Source organism: Halyomorpha halys, unplaced genomic scaffold, assembly GCF_000696795.3.
Source record: "Halyomorpha halys isolate HHAL.00 unplaced genomic scaffold, Hhal_1.1 Scaffold134.1, whole genome shotgun sequence".
Classification (NCBI taxonomy): Eukaryota; Metazoa; Arthropoda; class Insecta; order Hemiptera; family Pentatomidae; genus Halyomorpha; species Halyomorpha halys.
Genome location: NW_027107159.1, coordinates 1,218,419 through 1,242,154, shown reverse-complemented (window position 1 = coordinate 1,242,154; position 23,736 = coordinate 1,218,419). Strand labels below are relative to the sequence as shown.

Genomic DNA, 23,736 nt, shown 5'->3' with positions numbered 1-23,736 from the left:
TGGGAAGGAAAAAAAAAAACTGTTCCCTTTTTTTTTTTTATTATATCATGTAAATATATATAATTTATATATGTCCGATCATGAATTGATTAGTATGCTGTGTAATGCAGCAAACCGATGTATTTGGGCAGCACGGATAAATAAAGCATTTCTCTTTCTCCCTAATTACATTAATGTGCGAAATCTCTATTAGCTTCATCAATGTAATGTTGCTTTCAAGGAGAGTAGTTCTTTTGAACTAGTTGTTCAGGATCTACATGTTCACTTAGTATATTTGACATTTTATTGATTCACCTGTAGAATAATATAATAAAATTATATGCATTAAATCATTTACCCTTTAAAATCTATTGGTCCTACTCCTGAAACTTTCATACTCTTTCACTAATTCCTAATTATTGCTTGGTTGAAAAGAAACGATTTATGATAATAATTTTTAATTAGATAGGTTATTTTATGAAATTTTATTTTGGTCGTGTAATATATATCATGTTGGTATTAACATAAGAACTGGAAGTGTTTTATTCATTTAGAACAAATTATTTCATATCCATGGCAAATCCCCTGAGATCAGAGGTATGTATTTAGGAGAAGAAATGTCATTTAAGTTTTTAACCATAACAAAGTTACATAGGCTAATTTTATTTTAAAAAATATCTGTTTACAGGTATTAAAAGCCTTCAAAAATCTACATAGGGCTCGATTAACTGTGTTTAGGGGCGATGAAAGGATTCTAAATGGTAATTCGGTGATTTATCATTTTAGTTTATGTGTACTATATTAATGTTGATTTTAGTTTTTATTATTATTTAATATTTATATTTTAGATAGTCGTGAAAAAATAAACAAAGAATTCAAGAAAAATAAAGCCATCACCGATGCTTCTTCTTTGCACGATGTAATGCTTTATATTTATTTGGACATTGTTCTGTTGTGTATAAGAACTATAATGATTCCTCAATGTAATTATTTGTAGATGATATCATATGCCAATGCTGTTGCTCATGAATTAATAACTACAGTCGTTCAAGCTGAAGAAAAGACTTCTGGAGTGTTTGGTATTGTTTTTAATTATTTAAAGTTTAGTTTTAGGGTTAACTCATTCTTCAAACTTAGTATTAGTTAATATTAATTTGGGAAATCCCTTTTTGAAATATGAGACCTATGTTTAGATAAAGAAAATATATGTCATATATTTATTCTTGATGCCTCGACTATTTTTCATTTTCATAAACTATACTTATTTCTATTATATACTGCTTGATGTAAATCACTGAGTTTAAAATATGTGTCTTTAAATAAACTGCCCAAAAAGGGCAGCATGTCATATACATACATCATTGTTCAAAATTTAAAATATTATACTACAATAACAATAAACATTTTTTATGTAATCAAAAGGAAATTATACCTGATTTTATCACTGAATATCATGATTACAAGTTAACAATTTTAAACATATTTTTACTTCACTTTGAAGCTTTAATAGTTTGTCTGGAATGATTTAATTAATTTTCAGAACTCCACATCAGACCAGAAACAACCAAATTAGACAACATGCCTTTCGACCCAAATGTTGAAATTCCGAAAAGAAGAAGAGGTAAAGGACAACAGCCTCCTTGCTGTGAAGAAAATATTTCATGTTGCCAAGAGGTATTTTATATTTCTTTTAGTTATTAAAGAGTTAAATTACTGAGACAAATTCAACTTCACTAATACAGAAATAGGTTCATTATAATATTTTGGTGCCATTGGTATACAATTATGTGAAGTATACAGTATAAATAGCTTCAAGAATAATTTTTTAAATCTTTGAAGAAGTTTGTCGGGGGGTGCGGTCAGCAAAGAACAACATAAATAAACAAAATCTTATTTATTTGTTAATTATTATTAAATATGGTTTTGTTTATTTATGTTGTTCTTTGCTGACCGCACCCCCCGACAAACTTCTTCAAGCATTAATCTACGGTCAACTATCTACACCTCATTATCAATTTTTTAAATCGAAAGGTAATTCTATTGAACATCTAAAGAGAACTTACTAGACCTAATTTCATCTAAAATTATGTTCTAAATCGTAGATCTGACCTAATGATATCCGAACTCTCTTAACAAGGACCCCCATTTTGATTTTTTGATATACCGCTTGAGTGAAATGAAACCAATGGCAATGATCAATCTACAGCAGTATAAATAACCAAAAACTGTATCTGCAGATTACAATTATCTTATGTAAATCATCGCAGTATATTTTTCCTTGTTGAGAATAAAAAAATCTCTAGTGGGTCCTTTATCAGCAGGGCTTGGGCAAGCTAGTATCATAATTTTTATTGACAAGCATCCTTAGCCAGTAATAACATTATTTAGTCACTTACTGTTGAAAGGGCCAGCTATGGTTGATCTGCATATGAATCAGTTGAAATTTGGAGTTTCTATTGATTAAGTGATCAGTGTGGGCATTGAGGATAAGGTAAAATGTAGCCAGCTTGATTAACAGTATCACTTGTTAAGAGTGATCACCGTCAATGTCACTTTTCTTTTAAATGATAATTGAATCAAGTAAAAAAGTCAAGAGCATAGCGATGAGTGACTTCATAAAAATGGATCATAATCACCAAAATGAGAAACTATTTCAAATTTAAATTTATGATTTTATGTCATTGATTCTCCTATCTTTTTAGGTGAAGTAATTAGTTTCAAGTTTCAAGATTAGAGATTGGCAGTTTTACTTAAGATGGCGAACAACAAGAAACTAGTTCCACTTTTGCACAATAAAATAATTAAATTGCAAGGTTTGTATTTTACTAATAAATTATGAATTTCCACATCAAAAGAGTGTTGTTAATATGTAGTTTTTGTTTTAACCTTAATAGAAGAAAAGTAACCTCAGTAATTACATTTATAAAATTAGTAGGTAATTTATTATATTTTATTAAAATACATTTTTCTCATTGTCTTTCAGGACATTTATATAAAACTATGAGAAGTGTTATTAACTAAAAATAAATTTGTGATAAATGTATTTAATGTGTTATTAAAAACTTATTTCAACCAGTACTTCCATGAAATTGATAAATCAGATTCACTATATTGGGACAGATTGCCAAAAATAAACCATAACTTCAAATAAATTCCTCAAACATAACTCAACAAAACTTATTGATATTACAGTCATTAATAAATTTCAAAAGTAGCACTGCAATCTATTAATCTGCAATACTTTCCTCTCCACAAAACTGTTGACATAACAGAAATAAATTATCTAACCATTCAATGCTTTTATTGATTGCTGTTAGTAACATGTTACGCATGTGGTCCAAATTCTCTTTTACGTTTGTTTGTATAGATTGTTATGTTTGAACAATAAAGTTAAAAAAACTATTTAGATTAGGCTACGATAAAAAACTTCTGTTTTTTATTTATTTTGCTTCCCATGCCTCTTTAGGCAATACAGATTTTGGAAGAAAAAGGCACGCGCCACCTCTACCATTCAAAACTTTTCTTCCTTTTGCCTACTTTCTTAAAATGAAACATTGTCTTCTTCTTCACAGGGACCATTGATTACAACACCTTTGAACCTCCCTAGGACATGAAACATTATGGTAAAAATTGCATGTACATCAGTGAAGTAATTTTTAAAGATTTTAGATTAAGAAAAAACAAAAATTTAAATTTATATTAATGAGATGATAACAAGAGATTAACTTACTATAGAAACCTACCGAGAATGCTTACAAAATAAACACAGATTCAAAAATTGCTATATATTCTTTCGAAAATTTAGTTATCTTTTACATAGTCACATATTTCACTTACTAAAAAATATTCACTTTTTAACTTATGCAAAAATGATGTATACTTTTATTAGATTAGATTTAAAATAAACAGGGACATAATAACATATGTAATTAGAAAAATAAAATGTGTATTATTTTTATCTCTCTTATGTACACTTTTCTATTTGTAATGTTATTACATCTCCGTTCATTTTATTGTGTCTTCTTTTCATATTTAATCTAATACTCTATGTTAGTTTTTTTTCTAAATAGTTATTTTTATATAATTTCTCACTTATATTTAGATAATTTTAACCCCATCTTAGTTTACTTTATTGTCATTTTAATATCTATCATTGTCAACTTATGTTTAATATCTTTTTTAGCCCTGTAAGTTGAGGTGAAACGTCAGAAAATAAATAGCTGTTATTGTTCCTTTTCGATTGCACCACCGATTATCTCCTCCATATTCAGTTACAGTCAATTATTTTTATATATATAGGAAAATACTTTTTGAAATTGAAAAAAAAGTGTGTTTGGAAGTTTACAAATTTGATTTTAAACAAGGTAGCTTTGATTTTTTCATCTTACATCAGAACATAATTTTTAAAAAAACTGTTCTTACTGGTAGGAAAATCTGGGTTTAGTGGAATACCATTATCATTTTTCAACTGAACCCTTATTCGGCCTCTGTAGAGAAGCTCTTTACTTTTCTCTCTACTATAATTTGTTTTCAACACTAACTTTCAAACCAGCTGCCGATAACACATCCCTTATTTCTTGGTAAGTTGGATTTTCAATTTTCCAATAATACATATGTGCTGCATTAATAGTAGCCTTCATAACAAAATTGCTAAAATATTTATGTTTGAAAAAAATAAAGAAGAAACTTGGGCTGTTTTAGAACTGTAGCTGTAATAAAGGAAGCTTTAATAGGAAATTAAACAGTTTATTTAACAAATTAAAACTTGTTACATACTAATTTCACAACCCACGGCTTGTACATGAATGTGCACGAAAAACAAACTTATTTAGTGGTAGGGAACAGAAGAATTATCTGTTTATTTAATTATTGACATCCATATTATGTTCTCACTGTATGAATAAAAAATCATAAAATTGGATTATTAGGGCATATATTTAAAAAAGAATATAAGTTTTAAAACAAATATAAAATTTTTTTCTCTGAAAATTATCAAATTATCTTCTCCCTTTTCCCTTTTTCTTGCTCGTTCCTCCTTGGCTCTGCTCAGTAGTATGCTTTCCACCTTGACGCGTTTTCAGTTTCGGAATCATTCCACATGCATGAAGTATGACAGATTCTCCTAAAAAGGGAAGATAATGGCGATCATAGTTAAATTATACAGTAATTATAGAAGTAAGTGACTGTATTAAATTCTGAATATAACTATAATTATGTTAATGGCACCATTTAGATTTTAATGCTGTACATTACTGAATATCACTGTATTCATCATCATTAATGGTACTAATTAAAAGAAATTTATTACATTATAAAAATATGGAATAGAATAAACATTTATCAGACAATATAAAAGTACATAATAAATGTTTTACCAGGCTTAAATAACATTTGGTAAACCAAAGTAATAGGCTGAAACAGGGGACTGCTAAATCTCTAATAAGTGCTGCATTAAATATTTCAAAAAAAAGACCAAAGGATGAAATGCCACTAAAACTAAATGAGCTGTGGAGATGCACAAGATAAATCCAATATGAACAATTTTTCAGGAAACCCAAAAATATGCATAATTCAGGGGGATACTCTTAGAACATATTGTTATAAAATTCACACTTAAGCTCTTAAATCTAAAAAATCCAATCTTAAATTTATGTTCCAAATTTTATTTGAGTTTCAGAAGAGAATAAATTCCTAAATAATGGATATTTAAGATTTTCCTGGTTATAATAGATTCAACATTAAGTTTATGTTCAAAGTTTGGCTAGCGTTTTAGAAATAAATAAATTCCTGAACTATGTATAGTATGAGGTAAGGAACAGAATACTTCATCATTCATTAATTATTGACAACTATATGATGATCTTACTGTATGAACATAAATTCAAAAAGTTTGATGTTTATTCAAAAGAAATATCAATTTTAAGATAGCTTTATCAAAGCACATAGGTTTACCAGTTACTGACAGAATCAATCCTTTACTTTTATAATAATCATACTATTCAGCTGATTTCAGATGGCCTTCCTAAAGTAACTATTAAGCAATAAAATGGGATAGGAAATTTAATAATACTTCTCTAATATTGTAGAATTTGAAGAAAAGTGTTTGGAAGTTTACAAATTTAATTTTAAACAAGATAGTTTTTTTTATTTTTTTGTCTTACATCAGAATATAATTTTTAAAAAAACTACTTACTGGTAGGAAAATCTGGGTTTAGTGGAATACCATTATCATTTTTCAACTGAACCCTTATTCGGCCTCTGTAGAGAAGCTCTTTACTTTTCTCTCTACTATAAAGTTTGTTTTCAACACCAACTTTCAAACCAGCTGCTGATAACACATCCCTTATTTCTTGGTAGGTTGGATTTTCAACTGCTTTTTCTTTTGCGATGATTCTGCCCTCGGCACGGGTCTTCTTACTGTTCAAATATGCTGGATAAATGCAAATCCATCTACAAAAGGAACATCATAAACAATTAAACGTATTTGTTCCAAGGTATTCATCATTTATCTTCAAAGAGGGCCAAAATTTATCAGACCTTTCTCTATCACTGTGCTTTTTGTCTGGACTCCAAGGGGTTGTCATTATAAATTAATAATATGGAACACTATTTGAACCATAACAACCCTTCCGAAGGTTATTGCAGGGTTCACTTACACGTCAGTGGGATCGATTTAGTAATTAGTTTCGATTCGAGGAATCAGATATTCTTTTCAGACTTTTCCAATATATATGTTTTTTAAATATACTATACTTCTTATTTTTTGTAAATATTTTGCTAATAAACATAGGTATCTTATGTGTTCAGGCAGGTATGTACGATAGAACTAAAGTATCGATACTTTAACTGAAGTACTGACACCCAAAGAGCTAAGCTGAAAAAAAAAGAAAGGTCAACCACATTTTAAAAGTATGGATCCCGTCTCACGGCAAAAAAAAAAAATCATGTGAAAATTAGATTACTGGTATCCCAAATATTGATAACAAAGAGTATTGGAAGTTTAGAAACGTCACTAGCTTCTGGATTAGGGTTGGGTTGCCTTCATATACCTTCAACAATGACGTTTATTTTTCATGTTTAAATTGCATTTTATTTATTAAAAAGATTACAAAAACTTGTACTCTATTGAAACTAAGGAAAAAAAATAAAATGCCCCAAAGCATCTGTTTGACCTAACATTGATTGTCATTGACTCCAATCAGCAAAGTAAAGGAATGTTGAGCATTAGGAAAAAAAGATACCCTGAGGATCTCTTCCTTCAATGATTTTAGGGAAGAGAAAACTATAGGTCCCTCATCCAGCCTCCTCTTAATGTCAAGCATATTGCTAACAGGGATTATTCTTAATGGACTGCTGTCAGTATTAGTCATAGAATATTATTTCACAAAAATGCTTGTCTAAAATTTATTACAGGAACTCATGGGTAGGGTTTACAGAAAACATTTACCATACCCAGTATCATTTTGATAAAAAAAAAAAATTGTATATATATATATATATATATTTAACTAACTCTCTTTCATCTCTTTTAATGTATATTAACTGGTCAGTATGCTGTGTATTAGAAAATTATGTAGAATTGGATTTGATTGGGCTGTTTGTAGAAGAAGCATATGCATTTGCAACCTCGGAACTACCCGACCGGTTCGTATTATTCTAGTGGGTCAACATTTATATCTGCAGTGTTCCCACAACCCCCCATTATGGTTACAATGGAGTGGCACCTTGTAGATAACCCTCTCTACATATGCTAGAAATGCCTGAGAGGGGGTCATATAAAAAAACAAAAATGGATTTGATTTCAATGAAAATAAAGATAACTAATAGGAATATGGGCTTAGTTTGTTTCATTGAATTTAATCTCAAGTTAATAGGTAAAGTATTCTGATATTAGTCTAGAATATTGTTCACTTAATTTACTAAGGACCAGTCATAGGTCTTATTCCTATGATAAGAACAAGTCTGTTTGTGTTCAGTTTCTCCTAGCATAAGTTTAGCATGAATATGAAACAGTATGGAAAATTGTTTAACTGATAGTATTATTATATAATATTTGTGAAACAAGACTAAAAATCAATCTAAATATGATAAAACAAAATGACTACTGACTTTTATGTTATTCTTTATTCTGTTTTTTGCTGATGGTATAATCTTATTACTTATGTATTAAAAGAAAACCTGCTAATACTTCTCATTTATTTTTATTGTTTTTAACTTGGACAATGATGTACAAAATACATCAATTTGTACCTATACAAAGGAAAAACATGAAGATAGGGGTAAACTTTAAGTTTTGATACAAATAAATCATTCCTAATAAAAAATTTTTTGTACAGAAAAAATAGTTTTATTATATTTTAAATATGAAAACAATTTTGAATTTTCTAATCCTTTTATTTTCCATGCTTATATCATACTCATTTTAAGGAATTTTTTTGAACCATACAATATTTTATAGCCAATTACCCTCTTTCCTTGTACAATCCCTCTGCTTTTCTAATATGTAACAGAAAATTAGATATACAATTTATTAGGAAATTAGAAAATAAAATATTTGGCAATAAAATATTTTATAATTAGGAAAAACTGAAAAAATAAAGATGACATCAAATATAAATTGACTGGATAGTGACTATAATAAAGTCTGAAATGTCCAAGATAAGAAATAAAAATAACTGAGTGATGGGTTTTTTCCTTGAAAATAAATAAGCCTGGTATATGTTTATTTTCATACAAAAACAAAATTTTTGTTCCATACCAAACGTGTATGCATATTTATTTTTTATAAAGTCAAGAAAACATGTAGATAGGGATAAATTTTAAATTTGAAAGTTTTATTATGTATCAAGGATGAAAACAATTTTTTAACGTTTTTAAACAAGCTTCAACATCAATGGCTCCTTAGATAGTAAAAAAAAAAAAGTTACCATATTAGACAGGTAAAAAGCAAGAAAATATTGTTTCCTCTCTACCTACCTAAGATTTTCAACTATTTAGGTAGTAGAGATATTAATAAAACATCTTATCCATTTAGTGGATGGATAATTGTTTGTCAAGTTGCTTGGGTACCAAGAGCACCTCTCTGCCTACCTAAGATTTTCAACTATTTAGGTAGAAGAGATATTAATAAAACATCTTATCCATTTAGTGAATGGATAATTTTTTGTCAAGTTGCTTGGGCACCAAGAGCACAAAACCCAATACATTCTCAGATTGAATAATATTAGTCCAAATTATTTGTATATTTTGCTAATTTGCAAAAAATAGCACATCTGACACAAATTTTTTTCTTTGTTAAAGAGAAATGTTGCAAAGATATTACCGTAGACAGGGATTAATTTATTATGACCCCTCTGGAAACCATCACATAACTAGTAGGGTGGTCAAAAACTAACTACACTCAATGGTACGATCTATAAAATATGTTGAATAGAAAATAAAATAAATTTTATTAAATGTGCCACTATCCAAGCAAAGCAGTGGTGTAATCCAAAACCTCTAACTTAGATCTGGATTTCTGAATATTAGGTGTAATTTGGGCTATTCGGTAATATTACAGGTACTGTGATATTTATAATTGTGAGATATGTAATAACATACCCAGCTTAGTTGTTATTATTACTTTATATAAATGATTTGTAATTAATCATTCTTGTTGATCATAAAGTCTGTATTGTAAGTTACTTACTGGACTGGCTAACTCTGAATGGAGTGCACTCCCCAAACAAGTAAATACATTAATATTATTACCATGAATACAAGATGCTATTGATTAGAGAAGTTTTTTTAATTTTATAATGTAAAAATGGGACAATGCTCCAATAAAGTTAATCTTGGAGTGATTAATCCACATTAAGATTGATTATATAACACCTCCAAAGCTTGAAATTCTTCAATATCCAGCAAATCTATCATTGACTGATTATAACTGTTTTCTGAAAAGATTTACACTTACAAATGATGATACAATATAAACATTTTTTATCATGAGGCAATATAAAACTTGACAGCTATAAGCATTGCATCAAAGAACATCACATTTTGATTAATTAGTAATTATCTTTCTTTAGATTTCCAAAATATTAAAATTAGGGCAGGAAGCTTTAGTAATTTAAATCAAGAGTTGTAAGAATCCATGACTGCTTTGAATTTCCAGACCATAAATCAAAACTATAATAAAACGTTCTATATATTCATTTAAATTTTTGGAAACAATAAATAAAAACAAGATGTATGCTCTTTAATTGTTTGTTTTTATTGATATTTGATCACAAATAAGGAAATAATACCCTGTTTTTTTTTTAAACTCATTTATCTTAGATAAAATAATAATTATTAAAATATTCAACAAAATTGGTAACATACTGTACACAATAGGAAATTTAAAATTAAAATGACTGCTGAAAATCAGTCATTATCTAAACATAACATGACTAGAAAAAAGAGATATGTACATCATCATGCTGTGTTTTCAATGGCTTCATCTTCTGTATTATCTTTTACCTTTGATTTCAACAGAGTGCTTAAAACAATTCCTATAAATAAAATAAGACCTATATTTTTGTTAGAAACAAATTTGTTAGCACAATCAGCAGGTATATTGATATCAAGAGTGTATAATTGCCGAGCTAGATGCACTGCTACAGTAGTAACAGAAATATAGAACGGCCAGGTTTGTTCAGATAGTATTCCACTTGTTAAAAGACCAGATATCATTCCAACTGAGAATGTCGATAGCCAAAACTTTGTGTCACTTCCAAACTTGATGGCTGTTGATTTTATACCTAGAAGAATATCATCAGGAACATCTTGGTGGGCATATATTGTATCATATATAATAGTCCAACAAACACCAGATAAATATAAAGGTAAACATACTGACCAGTCACAGGCACCTTGAACTGCGGACCAGCCAAGAAGTGCACCCCAATTGAAAGTCATGCCCAAAACTAATTGTGGCCAATAAGTCACCCTTTTCATAAGTGGGTAAGCTACAACAAGTACTAATGAACTAGCTCCTAGAAATACACTATACCAATTAAGTTGTAATAATATCGTGAGAGCAACACTTAGTTGAGCAGCAAGGAACACCCAAGCATCATTGGTTGAAACCGAACCAGTAACTAGTGGCCTGTCTTTTGTCCTTTCAACCTTTTTATCCAGGTCTTTGTCCCACATATCATTGATGGTACAACCAGCTCCTCTCATCACAAATGCTCCAGCACCGAACAAAGCTAACATTTTGAAGTCAGGCAACGCTCCTGCTTGGGCTGCCATTGCTATACTCCATCCACAAGGCCAAAACAACAACCATGTTCCTATAGGTTTGTCTATTCTCATCAGTTTTAGATAGGGTTGCACTATAGGTGATGATCTACTGACTAATAAAGATGCTAAGTTTTGGGAAGGCTGTTTAAATGAGGAAACAGTCCTGACCTTGGTAACAGGCAACTTTTTAGCACTAAAATAGTTTTGATTAGTCCTGGCATCACTTCTATAATCACATGCTAACGGTATTCTAGTAATCGATAAAACCTGAGATAACTTTTTGCGTTTTAAATAAGTTTGGAGAACAAGTCTCCCATATTGACAATTCATGATAATTCCTTGTCTTAATGATCACATTCTGCCAGATTATCTTCCAGAATATTTAAAAAAGAAATGACGTAACCGAGGCAAATCATTACCAGGATTACAGCCCATTTTTGTTAAGAATTAAGAACTTTGATTGCGACACAACCGCTTAATTGGTAGAATAACCTGAACATAACCTTCTAAACGATATCAGTGTTACCAGCTTACATGAATATTCTCTATCTAATGGAAAAATAGCGTCCGTTTCCCTAAACATGAAACAAATTTTGTAAACTTCATTTGAAGTACTTTTTATTGAAGGAAAAATTAATGATACATCATGATTTCAGACAAATTTATAAGTCACTTGAAGCTTTATATATTAACCCCAATTACACTAATGTGAATTAATAACGGGATAGTTCATCAGTTTTATTTACATTTCAAAAATGTTTACAATTCTATTGACCGCTAGAAGCTGTATAATATTTTGATTGAACAGGAAATACCAAAGAATTTAGTAAATCTAGTGAGGATGTGCATGATTGCAACTATCAATAAGGTACGAAGTTTAACGTTTTATTAGGGTCTGGTTTAAAGCAAGGGCATTCTCTATCACCTTATTTAATCTAGCATTAGAATACGTTATTATAAATGTGATGCATACCGAAAAGGGTTATTTATTAACTTTAGGTGGTAAAATATCGGTTCTTAGGTGTGCTGATGATTTGGTATTATTGGGTGAGGACAAGGAATCTATAAAACTTAAAATAACTGCGTTAATGAACTCTAGTGTGGAACTAGGTCTAGAAATTAATACGGAGAAAACAAAATATATGGTTAGCAGTATAAACGGGAGTAATTTTGGTGATATAGATTAAGGGGAAAATACATTTGAACAGGTAAATAGGTTTAAGCATTTAGGTTCTATGGTTACCAGTAAAAAAAAACAAAAAACGAAATTAATGAAATAAAAACGAGGTTAAGGGCGGAATATCTTGTAATTTTTCAATTTCGACATTGCTTAGCTTGCAAGTTAGAACTGCAAGTTTAAAAACTTGAAAGTTAGAATTTACTACACGCCCATCTTAGTTACCACAATGCTATAACATGAATTGTATTTACCGAGTGCAGTTCCCTCAATTCAGCGGTTTAAATTCTAAATTTAACTCAGCCTTTTTTATCTTACACCGATTGTGGGACATAGAAACGATCGGATCCCTAAAATGTTAATGAACAATGGATTAACGTCCGAAGAGTAAATCGAAAGTTAATTAAGTATATTTGAGTTTGGAGGGGCGTCACTGGACAGATGTATGTAGAGAACGATTGTGGTATCGGCATCGAACGTTCAGGTTCGCTCTGCCTTGATTATTATTATGTGTATTGGTATAATACTCATCAATTAAGAAAACTGCAACTTTTTAAACAGAATTTATCGTTTGATTGATTATTTCCTGATGCTTTCATCTCATATAGCACACCGAAAATGAAGGAGGTACAACTCAGAATTTCTTAACCCAGGGTTCAATGGTGACGGTGATAGTGATAGTAATATTGAAGGTGAATGTTTCCGCAACATCTGTGATCGTTTAACCTTACAAAAAAATAATTATTTTTTCAAGCAATTAATTGTAATAACTATTAAGGCACTTCTATAATTATATATGATTTGTGAAATGTCACAACCTGATAGTTGTAATATATATGCAATAGTAGTGACATAGTTGTTCGGACAACTGGAAATCAACATCTTATGAATTTACTTTGTGAAATATCATGAAAACCACTACTACTACAAAGATAAACGTGATTAACTGATTTATAGTGTATTAAACTATCTTTAATTTAAGTGGTTATTACTGCTAACTACTGACTTATTAGTACAGTTTTTATGCAATGTTACTTTTTTTAAAAAACTGTATCTTGGGAACACTTGAACATAATTTGCTCTTTTAGACCTTATATTTTATTAAATTGCCTCTTCTTTAAATGATGTTCTATTAGGTTTGCTAGTCTTGGGGTAATTTTAAAGATGTTGAGCTGCAATAGAAATTTTTTTTTTCAAAAGCAACAGGTGCTTTTTTTTTTTTATTCTCCATACCTATAGTTGGCAGACTCATCAGTTTAGACTAGTAACTATTTATAGTTTTTATTAAAGTAATAAAAAATTGGGGTGGAATAACTAACTTTTTCTTTACCGGGTTCTTGGACCATCAGAGGCCCGTTCTCGGGTATGTAAATGGCTCTATTAGGGTAATATTTCAGCAAATTTAATCTTCTTTTAAATTTTTTAGAATTGGTAGTTTTTAAGATATAGACCTCCGAATGAAAAATTATTTTTTTTTTTTTAAGATTTTTATTCCCCCTATCTATACTTGCCAGACTGATCAGTTTTGACTCGTGATTGTACATATTTTTTATTGGGGTGAAATAACTGTTTTTTTTTCTTCCCGGCTCTTGTACTATATGTACTGACTGTGCTATGCTCATAGCTTAATCTCAAGCCAGTTTACAGTTTACAGACCTATTCTATTATATCATTAAACGAAGACCTAATCTCTTAGGTTATTATAAGCAATAATTTACCATTGTAAGAATAATATTTTGTTAATAGTATTTTGTCCTGTAGATTATTGTAATATTGTCGGTAGTTTTAAAGACAAAGAGTTCTAAAAGAAAATTTTTTTTTTTAATTTGGAAGAAGATAGTTGACCTATGAAGTAGATTATAGGAAGATAATATAAATAAATAGTTTTCCTTTACTATGTTGATACCACCCGGACTATCATCTTAGAATCGAAATTTTTTATGGTTTATATATATATATATATTTTTTTTTATACCTCCTTTCAAGCTAATTGATGGCGATACCCGATCAATAATTGATAACTACCCAATGATATAATTAAATATTGTGTGTGGGACTCAGAAAGTGGGGCGAAACATTGGATAGCAATAAATAGTTTTCTTTTACTGCTTTGATATCTATTGACCGCCAGCCGGACTATCTTCCTTCAATCTAATTTTTTTTCACGTTTTGCAAAAGGCGCCATTTTTATTCTTCCTTTCTATGGTGGGGAAACTCATCAATTTTGACTAGTAACTATACATAGTTTTCAAATAACTACTTTTTTCCCTCCTCTCGGGCTGTTGAACTATATGATCAACTAGCAATAATAGTTCTTTGTTATTTAATCAACAATGCGGACATATTGCGGAAGAAGTTGATGACTTGTTACGTAGTAATACTAACTATGCTTATCAAGTTCGTCACGTTTAGTACGGATATATGGTCGATTATTCATTATTTGATATTGATTGATATTATAATTTGATATGGCTGATGTTATTTATTGTTCATTGGACTTCGTCCCTAAACTTAGTGTGAGTAATTAAGTACCAAATTGAGATTGATTATGTTAAGGTACTTTTTACGGTATAAATCGGACTTTAGACCATATAAATTGTAAAGGAATAATTGGGAGTTCGATTACTTTTTAAGGTCGTTATTATCATTTAATGTTGGTACATTGTGTTGGTGAAGAGGGAAAAATTATTAATTTCCCACCAATTTAGGCCGGAAATGTTATTGAAATATATTAATTTTCTATCTATTTGTATTATGAAGTATTTTAATTTTCTCAATTTTCTTGGATTTAACTTTCACTTAACCAATTGAGAATGTTGATATTTGACAACAATAATTTTCTTATTTATTGAAACACAACAATATATCTATAAAATTTAATTGTTTTTAGATTTAGAGGCATTGGAATTGGTTTTAAGGATTAGTAACTCTTGGAATAAAATCTTTTACTACAATTTTTATTATTTGAAATATTCTCAAATCTCAGATTACTAAACTTTGTGTACCAGACATAATCGAGGAAGTGACAGCCTATGCCCCTCCCATAGCGATTCCCTAGTCTGTTGATATAATCGTATCTATGTGGTAAAGATAAATGTTATTGTAATAGATTGGTCTGGTATTAAACCTTTTATTTAGAAAATGTTAACTATTACACAAAATATATTTAAGCTTGTGAAATAAAATAACTAAGCTCTTATAATATCGTTCATGAATATGGATATTCAATAAAGAGACATATTTTATTTTTAAATTAAATTTTATTAACCAAAGTTTTTAAAATGTACAAAAATGTTCGGAGGGACGATTGAGATGGCACAGGTGTGATCCTAAAATTAATAAACGTAGCTGCCGTCAGGTCCTTGGGGCTGCTGCCCGTTGGGTGGAAGGTAGTTCTGCCCTGGGCTTCCACCTCCTGCACATAAAAATATGATAACTTTAGAAATTCAGCCACTTGCATTGTTTTAAGACACCAATTTATTTAAATAATGCCAATAAGAATTAGATTTGATTTACCATTTTCAAATTACAAAAGATTATTCTGATAAATATAAAACCAGACGAAGTCAGACCTATTTAGGTGAACCTGATTATAATTGTAAATGTTCTCCACGGTTAAAATAATAATGTTTAAATTTATATTACAACACCATAAATTGCTAGGATTATCCAAAGCTATGAAAGATCTACGGAATCAACAAGAGGAAATGCGTCCTTACCGTTTCCACCGCCATTGCCAGGTGCTCCATAGCCATTTCCAGGAGCTCCTCCTCCGTTGGTTGGGGTGAGGTAGTTGTTGGACGGCCTACCTCCTGGATATCCTCCTGCACCACCACCGTTTCCTCCTGGCCTACCTCCTGGATAACCTCCTGCACCACCACCGTTTCCTCCTGGCCTACCTCCTGGATATCCTCCAGCACCACCGCCGTTTCCACCAGGTCTACCACTAGGATAGCCACCGCCGCCTCCGTTACCACCAGGTCTGCCACCAGGATATCCAGCACCACCTCCGTTGCCGCCCGGCCTACCGCCAGGGTAACCAGCACCTCCTCCGTTACCTTCGGGGAAGTAGCAGTCATGAATAATTTAACGTTTCAGTAAAAAATAAATGTTGTAAAAGTTTAAGATTTCTTAGAATTAATGTGAACTGATTTTAGACTTAAAGAAAAAGATGTATTATAGGAAATTGAACGTTTAAATCCTACTATATGCACCATTGATATACGAAAGAGCAAGTTAAATTTTAAAAAATCGTGACAGTGGTTTTCTCTATGATATACAGATTATTTTTTATATACAGATTATATGTTTACGGATAAGATATGACAGAGGTTCCAGCAATAACTGAACCCCTGTTCGCAATTATGGTTACGTTCTAGGTTTGATTTGAATAATTAAAACTCTTTGATTGTAATTTGTTGCAAAAAAGTGCAATGGCTTGTCATCCTAATAGGTAGATGTAAACACGAAATAATTACTAATATATCTGATTGCAAAGATGGTATAACTTATTAGTGCGCATTATATTCGCCAACATTATTACCTCCTGGGTAGCCACCTGGACCGCCTGCTGATGGGGGGCCGTATGTTCCGGATGGCCTGCCGCCTCCGTTACCGCCTCCGTGTCCTCCGTTTCCACCTCCGTTGCCGGGGTATCCTCCGGGACGGCCACCTCCGTTGCCGCCTCCCTGGGTCGGAGGAAGGTAGCCGTTGCTGGGACCAGCGCCTCCGGCACCTGCCAAGCATAGTCGTTTCGAGCTGGTCAGTATACAGTTTGATCAAAATATACAGGATAACATGATCGCCTATATTACTACCTGGATAGCCACCACCAGGGGCTCCACCGCCTCCAGTTGGAGTTCCATAGCCGTTCCCTGGTGCACCGCCTCCGTTGGGAGTACCATAGCCACCGCCAGGAGCTCCACCACCTCCAGAGGGTGCACCATAGCCGTTTCCTGGAGCCCCACCTCCAGCGCTTGGTGCTCCATAGCCGTTTCCTGGTGCTCCGCCTCCTGCGCTAGGCGCCCCGTAGCTACCTCCAGGGGCCCCTCCTGGACCTGCTCCTCCGGGTCCTCCACCGTTGGAAGGTGGAAGGTACCCTCTCTCTAATCCCTCTGGAAAATATTTAGCCAAGCATCGACATATTAAACTAATACTATTACTCAAGCACTACTTGACGTTCTCAAAATTCATTGGTTCAGGAATGTAAATATTATTCTAGTAATAAAAAGAACTGATGTTAATGGTCATAATGTTTTTAGATTGGAGATAATTAAAATCTATGAATGTTCTACTTCATAAAAGAGACTAGAAATTGAGGCTGCTTACCAAGCCTGGCTCTCTTCTGCCGGACCAGCTCCGCCGATGTCGGGAGGACCCAGACCGTGGCAAATGCGGCCAGCTGCAAACATGTTTTGAAATGTTAGCTTCGTTAAAATATCCACTGTCGGTAATAATGGAAAATAACCACAGCTATAATACAGAAAAGGAAAATGGATTAGATTGCTAATCCAAATTTTACACAGCCTTTAGTTACTTATTTTTAGTTGGTGAGCCGTTGCAGGTTGTAATAAATAAGCCTTATTGTGAATAGAGGCTTGGTATAAAATTATTGTGAGGGAACTTAATCGGAAACAAGACTTGAAAGTTGCTTTTCGGTCGGTAGATAAGCTTTATTTAATTAAAAGTTCGGCGCCACTGAAATAAATTCGTGCTTCTATGAGGCATTTCTTTACGCGATTCCAGCATGGAACACGTGATTGTTCCATTTCATGTAATAGGATGCACCTAACATTGTCCCAGTTCACGCTACATCAATAAATAATGGCTAGACAAAATACCTTTCAAATCAGAGCTCCAAGTCACGCAACAAGCCTATCATGTGTGCTGGCTTCAACTTACGTTTATTTGAAAAGTGCTTAATGGAGAGAGCTTCTGTTCCGTTGAGAGTTTCCTTGTTGAGTTCTAAACTTTATAATAGGATTGAATAAAAAGGTACGGAGTAAACGTGATTGGAGGAACGTGTAATTCTTTAGCTTTGTTTTTTGGGTTAGAAAAGTTACGAATTTATTAAGAAATTGAATTGGTATTTACTCTCATTATTTTTTAGTAAAATTTTGAATAGTTAGTTTCATGACTTCTTTGTTACTAATAATAAATTTAGAATAAAAAAGGATAGTAATTACGAATCAGTCCATTTGGATCATCAAGTGATGATGTTGATGAAGTTTTACTCTGATAGGGATGTATTTATATAGCTTTTTATTTTTTTGAACGTTGTTTTAACTTACTCTTATTATATAAATGATATGTGGTTGAAGAAGATATACTGTCAGTAGTCCATTATTTACCATTCTACAACGAGGAAGGACAAATTATAATAACGTTCTAACAGCTGGAGTATCGATTATCAGGTCGATATTACTATTGCCGTTACAATCGCTGAGGATATTCAACATCCGTAGTCTATTACGCCATTATAAATTCACATTATGTTACGAATGAGGCCGATTATTGTAACCAATCAGTGCCGAGTTTGCATAATTTACTCCAAGCTCTAAGTTGCATCAGCCTCTGTTGCACTACCTTTCCGCCCAATACTTCCGGCCAATTCTGATCACGTTTACAGAGCTAAAATTAGTATATAAATATATGAAATGTTTTATTCTATAACTAGATTAAAATAATCGACTCATTATAGATTTGAAAGTTATTTTTCGATCGTGTTTGTGTATCAACTTAGTATTCTCGTATCAGAAGCGGCGTTGGTTCGAATACAGCTATTCAACTATTTCAATGCGGACCTGCGAAATAAAATTGGGCCTTCCCACTCAGTCTAGAATAGGTTGTTAATCTGCAGGATAGCCTGTCCTTTCTGCCTTAAATTGGCGAAGTATGTTAAAAAAAAACAAAAAAAAAAAACTTGCGTTTATTAAAAAATACTGAACCGTCTAAACGATAATATTATTGCATGAAAATTGAAAAGTAAATGTCTACTAAATCGTGAACTAAAATTTTTTTTAAAAGTTCTTCATTGTAGTCAAAGTATTTGAGACATAAACAAACAATTCTAAGTTTTTGAATTGAAGCTCTCTTCGTGCCTATTTTTGTTAAACAAACATTGAAATACAGCTTGTTAGATTTTATTAAAATTGTATAGAAATATTCGCAGTTGAACACATTACAACTTAAATTAGGTGTCTACGTCGTACTTTGAAATATGATAGTAAACAATTTTGATAACCACTACACCGAAGCGTCAGTTTTATTAAGTATATGCACAATACGTAAGGGTTGATAAGAATATTATTGCTCTAATATTTATTATATACTAATAATAAGGGATAATAATTATAACCTATGTTATAAAGAATATTTTTTCAGTCAATATGCTTATAAGGAAGTATTATCAATATTGGACAAAATATAAATGAAATTGTTTGTTTCTTACTGTGAACATTTCACTCGTTATATTAAAAAAAAACGTAATATATTGTTATAATCGTATAATAGCACTAAGAAAGTAGATTTGGACTATTGGAAGTTTCCAGTTTGCTTAAAGTAAAAATATCTAACTATCTCGGGGATTAGATTATGTAGAAATAATAAAATTTTGTCTATTATTAGTTGCAACATAGTGACTCATTGGTAAGGAACTATGCTACTAACTCCAAATCCGGCTGTGGAAAATAATTATTTCTGTTGCACTGTTGTGATTCAATCAGAACCTGTGGGTTCTGGAGCCCTCCTGGTGTAGTCCACCCGGCTTCATAAAGTGAGTAATTGGGGGGGAAAATCGGGTGGTTGAAAAAATCACCTCCTTGTATAACCGTTGTTCTAAAAGCAGTACTTCCTTCCCATGACCCACCCTTCATGAACCAAAGAGGTTCATATTATAGTCTGTTACTAATGTTTAACAATAGCAATAGGCAGTATGCTCGTACAGCTATCGAGTACGCACGTATATTATTTATTAATATATTTAAATTTAGATTGGCTTTCTGAATTATAATATTAACGTACTAACTTGATAACTGGACAGAAAAATTATGTACTGTTTTAATTTTCAGCTGAAATTCAACTATGAAAATTTATTGGTATGGAATTTTCACAATTACACTTCTGTCTCGTGAGATATAGTTGTATTATCAAAAAAGAATTTTCGAATGGTTACTGGACAAATATTTTTATAATTCTTGCTAACCCATTCCTTGTTTCGCTTTTTGTTTAAATTTAGCATGATAGAACAATTAATTTAACCTCTACGACACAGCACTAAATTTATTGTTCAATTGATACTAAAGTTGTTGATAGCCCCGATTTTCTTCTCTATGAAATGCAAAAGTAGGTTTGCATTGAAATGGGAAATACACAACCTCTTATAAATAATAAAAATGTTAGATACCATAGTATAATTTTCAATTCTAAACTATTACAATTATACAAAAACTGTGAAGTGAAAAATTGGCGATTTGATGGTCGTGCTCACAGCGTGTCGTGCCGTATGGTATCTCCTAGCGCCGTGTCTAAGCCCTTTCAGAACGCGTTGCGTAATCTCTCATACAAATAGCACTTGTTTTGAAATATAAATATTATTAAATGTTTTGAACACCAAATTTATATTTGTATAACTATGCTATGCCAGATGAGTTAAAACACACTGTTTGAAAGTTGGTAAAATTTCAATAAACAAAAAAATATATTTATAATTTAATCTTTAAATTGTTTGTTAGATGGGCCGACTGTAAACGTTGGTCAAAACCCCGGCACATATAGAGGTATATTAAAAAAAAAAATTAAATCCGTTACAACCCATAAAGGGTCAGGGGTGCAGTACATTTTAAGAGTACTATTACTACTATTACTAGATCAACGGTTGTGTAAGGAGGAGATTTAGTAAAAATCACGCTCGATCGCCAGAATTTTCACCCCTCAATTCATGAGGCTGGATGGACCCGGAGTGCTCCCAAACCAACTGGGCTGACTTACGGCTACTGCGAAACAGAAAAGGTATGTTATCTGCCACAACCGGATTCGAACCCGAGCGGGGTTAGTGCCTACCCACTGCCACAAATAAAGCTATATAAAACATGTACATATATATATATATATATATATATATACACATGTTTTTTTTTTTAACACGCTCGATACAGAATCACACAATTTTTTTTTTATTCATGCTAATTCAGGTTAATTTAAATATTTGGATAAAATGGTTTTATAACAGGAAGCTCGAACAGTAACTACGAATTTGACACATTGTTTGGAAAAAATACGTTTATTACTTCATCTATACTATACTTCATCATGATTTTCTAGAACTGAAAACGATAATTGAATTAATAAATATTATTAAAAATGAACTGGAGTGGTTTTTATAATGCATAGCTTCGTGCATAAAAAGAGGGATTTCAACAAAATCGAAATGGATGTTCTGAGGTAATTAATATATTCCTCAGTTCCAGGGATTTCTATTTTTCTTTGTCCTAGAAGCTACTCATTTATAACTAGGGTAATTGAACTTTAAGCATACTATTTTTATGCAAATGAAAATACCTTTGCATATTTATATTGAACCCAATATTAATTTTGACACACTATTGCCGTATTTTTTTTTTTAGTATCACTATTCATTACTTAAAAACACTCAAAGAAAAAGTATGAAATTCTTTGTTTGTATGGATTCCAAGATGAGCTAACTTAACCGTCGATGTCCCTAACGATGTAAGTAAATAGGTACTTACCCCGAGGAGTGTAAGCCTGCTGTTGTACTTCATTTCTGATGCTTGAGGTACCGTCCGGGAGGCATATATACTCCAGCGACCCCTCCACTTCGGGGCGAAAGCAAGGACACCCCTCCACTGCTCCTGCAGTTTCTTCTCCATTGTTTGGGCTTTTTTACAACTCAGACTGCCTCTTTGGTTTTCGATTTGTGCTTGTCGGGTTTTTCCTGTTTTGATGCAGCTTCCCATCTGCATTTTTTCCCCTATCACATTACTTTCATCATTCTGCTTTATTGAATAGTTGGCTGTTTCACTTTTACCCAAGAGGGAAGATGTTAGACATATTAAAAGAAATATACTTATAAATTATTAATATAAATTTAAATAAGGTTATGTTTTCACAAAAGTAACTCTATTAATTAATTTTTCTAGTTCAATACCAAATTTTAATTTTCAAAATTAACAAATTGTAATTTAAGAATGAGAAATTATTTCAAATTCTTTTTTATATTAATTAAATACTTATTCTAAAGAATTACAAGCATCGAGATCTGTATTCATTTGACATTTGGTTTATAGCTGTACTTTTCGGTTTAACCGGCGTTAAAATTGGATTGTGCATGGCTGTTTCATAAATATGATGAGTAAGTGACTGTGCCTGATGGATTATGCCCTATATATTAATTAGAAAGCTATATATTTTTTTTAATAAACCATTACATAAATATGAGATATATTCCTTCATAATTAATATAAATAACATATCAATTAATAAAATTTAGTTTAAAAATTGCAACATATTTATATATAATAAAACTACTTTTGGCGGTCAAAATATAGATATTTGAAAAAAATCTATTTACGTAACAACAGATATTATAATATTGTCATTATATTTTATATCCAAGTATGTGCTCATTCCAATCTAATTCCAAAAGTATATTTATTTTTTTCAATTAACGGTTTTAGTATCTACTAGATTATTAGAAGACAAAACATTTTTTTACCTAAAAATCTTAATAAATTAGTAATAAAAAAAATAATTTGGAATTACCTTTAATGAAAAAATAATATATTGTGAATAAAGGTTTATTTTATAGATCATCATGAGAACTCTCAGAGGAGACTAAAAAAAAAAGCTAAATAAAAAAAAAGAGAGAGAAATGCTTTATGTAGCCATGCTGCCCAGATACATTGGGGTGCTACAATACACAGTATACCAATCAATCCATGGTCGAACATATATTCAATACATATATTCACATGATATAACAATAACTTTTTTTTTACCTACCTCTTCCTTTTACAATAAATACTCGTCTACACACTAAATACAAATATTTTATTTTATTAATTCAACAATTTCATTACATTTAACAATTTTATTTCATTAAATTGTCTATTCTATTCTCCTTAATTCACTCTCCCAGACTTCCCCTCTCCAGTAATCCGCTACCCACGATCGATCCGTTAAACAAACTTATCATCAGACAGCAATTTAAAGTCAAACCCAAGACATAATAGTCACCGCATTTCATCAGTTTATAAAAAGAAACAAATAAATTAAAAATATTGATTTAGGGAAAA

General features: G+C 31.3%; 4 protein-coding genes across 10 annotated transcripts; 1 reads left to right on the top strand and 3 right to left on the bottom strand.

The window, feature by feature from the left end:
- The first annotated feature begins 261 nt into the window (after window positions 1-261).
- Window positions 262-3,763, top strand: LOC106678335 (complex III assembly factor LYRM7). Of its 6 annotated transcripts, XR_010842885.1 has the most exons (8): window positions 263-576; window positions 668-740; window positions 828-898; window positions 977-1,058; window positions 1,520-1,653; window positions 2,682-2,792; window positions 2,865-2,914; window positions 3,552-3,763. XR_010842885.1 is itself a non-coding variant. In XM_014416789.3 (6 exons), the coding sequence occupies exons 1-6, from the start codon at window positions 553-555 to the stop codon at window positions 2,688-2,690; spliced, it is 393 nt and encodes a 130-aa protein (XP_014272275.1). In that variant the 5' UTR covers window positions 263-552; the 3' UTR covers window positions 2,691-3,022. The 6 variants fall into 6 exon arrangements, 1 of the variants encoding a protein (XP_014272275.1); XR_010842886.1 differs by lacking the exon at window positions 2,865-2,914 and having other exon boundaries at window positions 262-576; window positions 3,446-3,763; XR_010842887.1 differs by lacking the exons at window positions 2,865-2,914; window positions 3,552-3,763 and adding an exon at window positions 2,963-3,022 and having other exon boundaries at window positions 262-576.
- Window positions 3,764-4,895: 1,132 nt separating this feature from the next.
- On the bottom strand, window positions 4,896-6,673 carry Srp19 (signal recognition particle 19). The gene is made up of 3 exons (XM_014416786.3): window positions 6,517-6,673; window positions 6,173-6,429; window positions 4,896-5,101 (listed from the first exon to the last, which is right to left on the bottom strand). Exons 1-3 carry the CDS (start codon window positions 6,561-6,563, stop codon window positions 4,977-4,979), a joined length of 429 nt encoding a protein of 142 aa, XP_014272272.1. The 5' UTR covers window positions 6,564-6,673; the 3' UTR covers window positions 4,896-4,976.
- A 3,540-nt stretch (window positions 6,674-10,213) lies between these two features.
- On the bottom strand, window positions 10,214-11,756 carry Coq2 (ubiquinone biosynthesis protein COQ2, mitochondrial). Of its 2 annotated transcripts, XM_014416827.2 has the most exons (2): window positions 10,862-11,756; window positions 10,625-10,763 (listed from the first exon to the last, which is right to left on the bottom strand). In XM_014416827.2, the coding sequence occupies exons 1-2, from the start codon at window positions 11,575-11,577 to the stop codon at window positions 10,730-10,732; spliced, it is 750 nt and encodes a 249-aa protein (XP_014272313.1). In that variant the 5' UTR covers window positions 11,578-11,756; the 3' UTR covers window positions 10,625-10,729. The 2 variants fall into 2 exon arrangements, with proteins under 2 accessions (XP_014272312.1, XP_014272313.1); XM_014416826.3 differs by having other exon boundaries at window positions 10,214-11,756.
- A 3,908-nt stretch (window positions 11,757-15,664) lies between these two features.
- On the bottom strand, window positions 15,665-22,207 carry LOC106678358 (uncharacterized). The gene is made up of 6 exons (XM_014416824.2): window positions 22,171-22,207; window positions 17,753-17,825; window positions 17,242-17,538; window positions 16,968-17,159; window positions 16,144-16,482; window positions 15,665-15,839 (listed from the first exon to the last, which is right to left on the bottom strand). The coding sequence occupies exons 1-6, from the start codon at window positions 22,201-22,203 to the stop codon at window positions 15,760-15,762; spliced, it is 1,014 nt and encodes a 337-aa protein (XP_014272310.1). The 5' UTR covers window positions 22,204-22,207; the 3' UTR covers window positions 15,665-15,759.
- Between the last annotated feature and the right edge of the window lie 1,529 nt (window positions 22,208-23,736).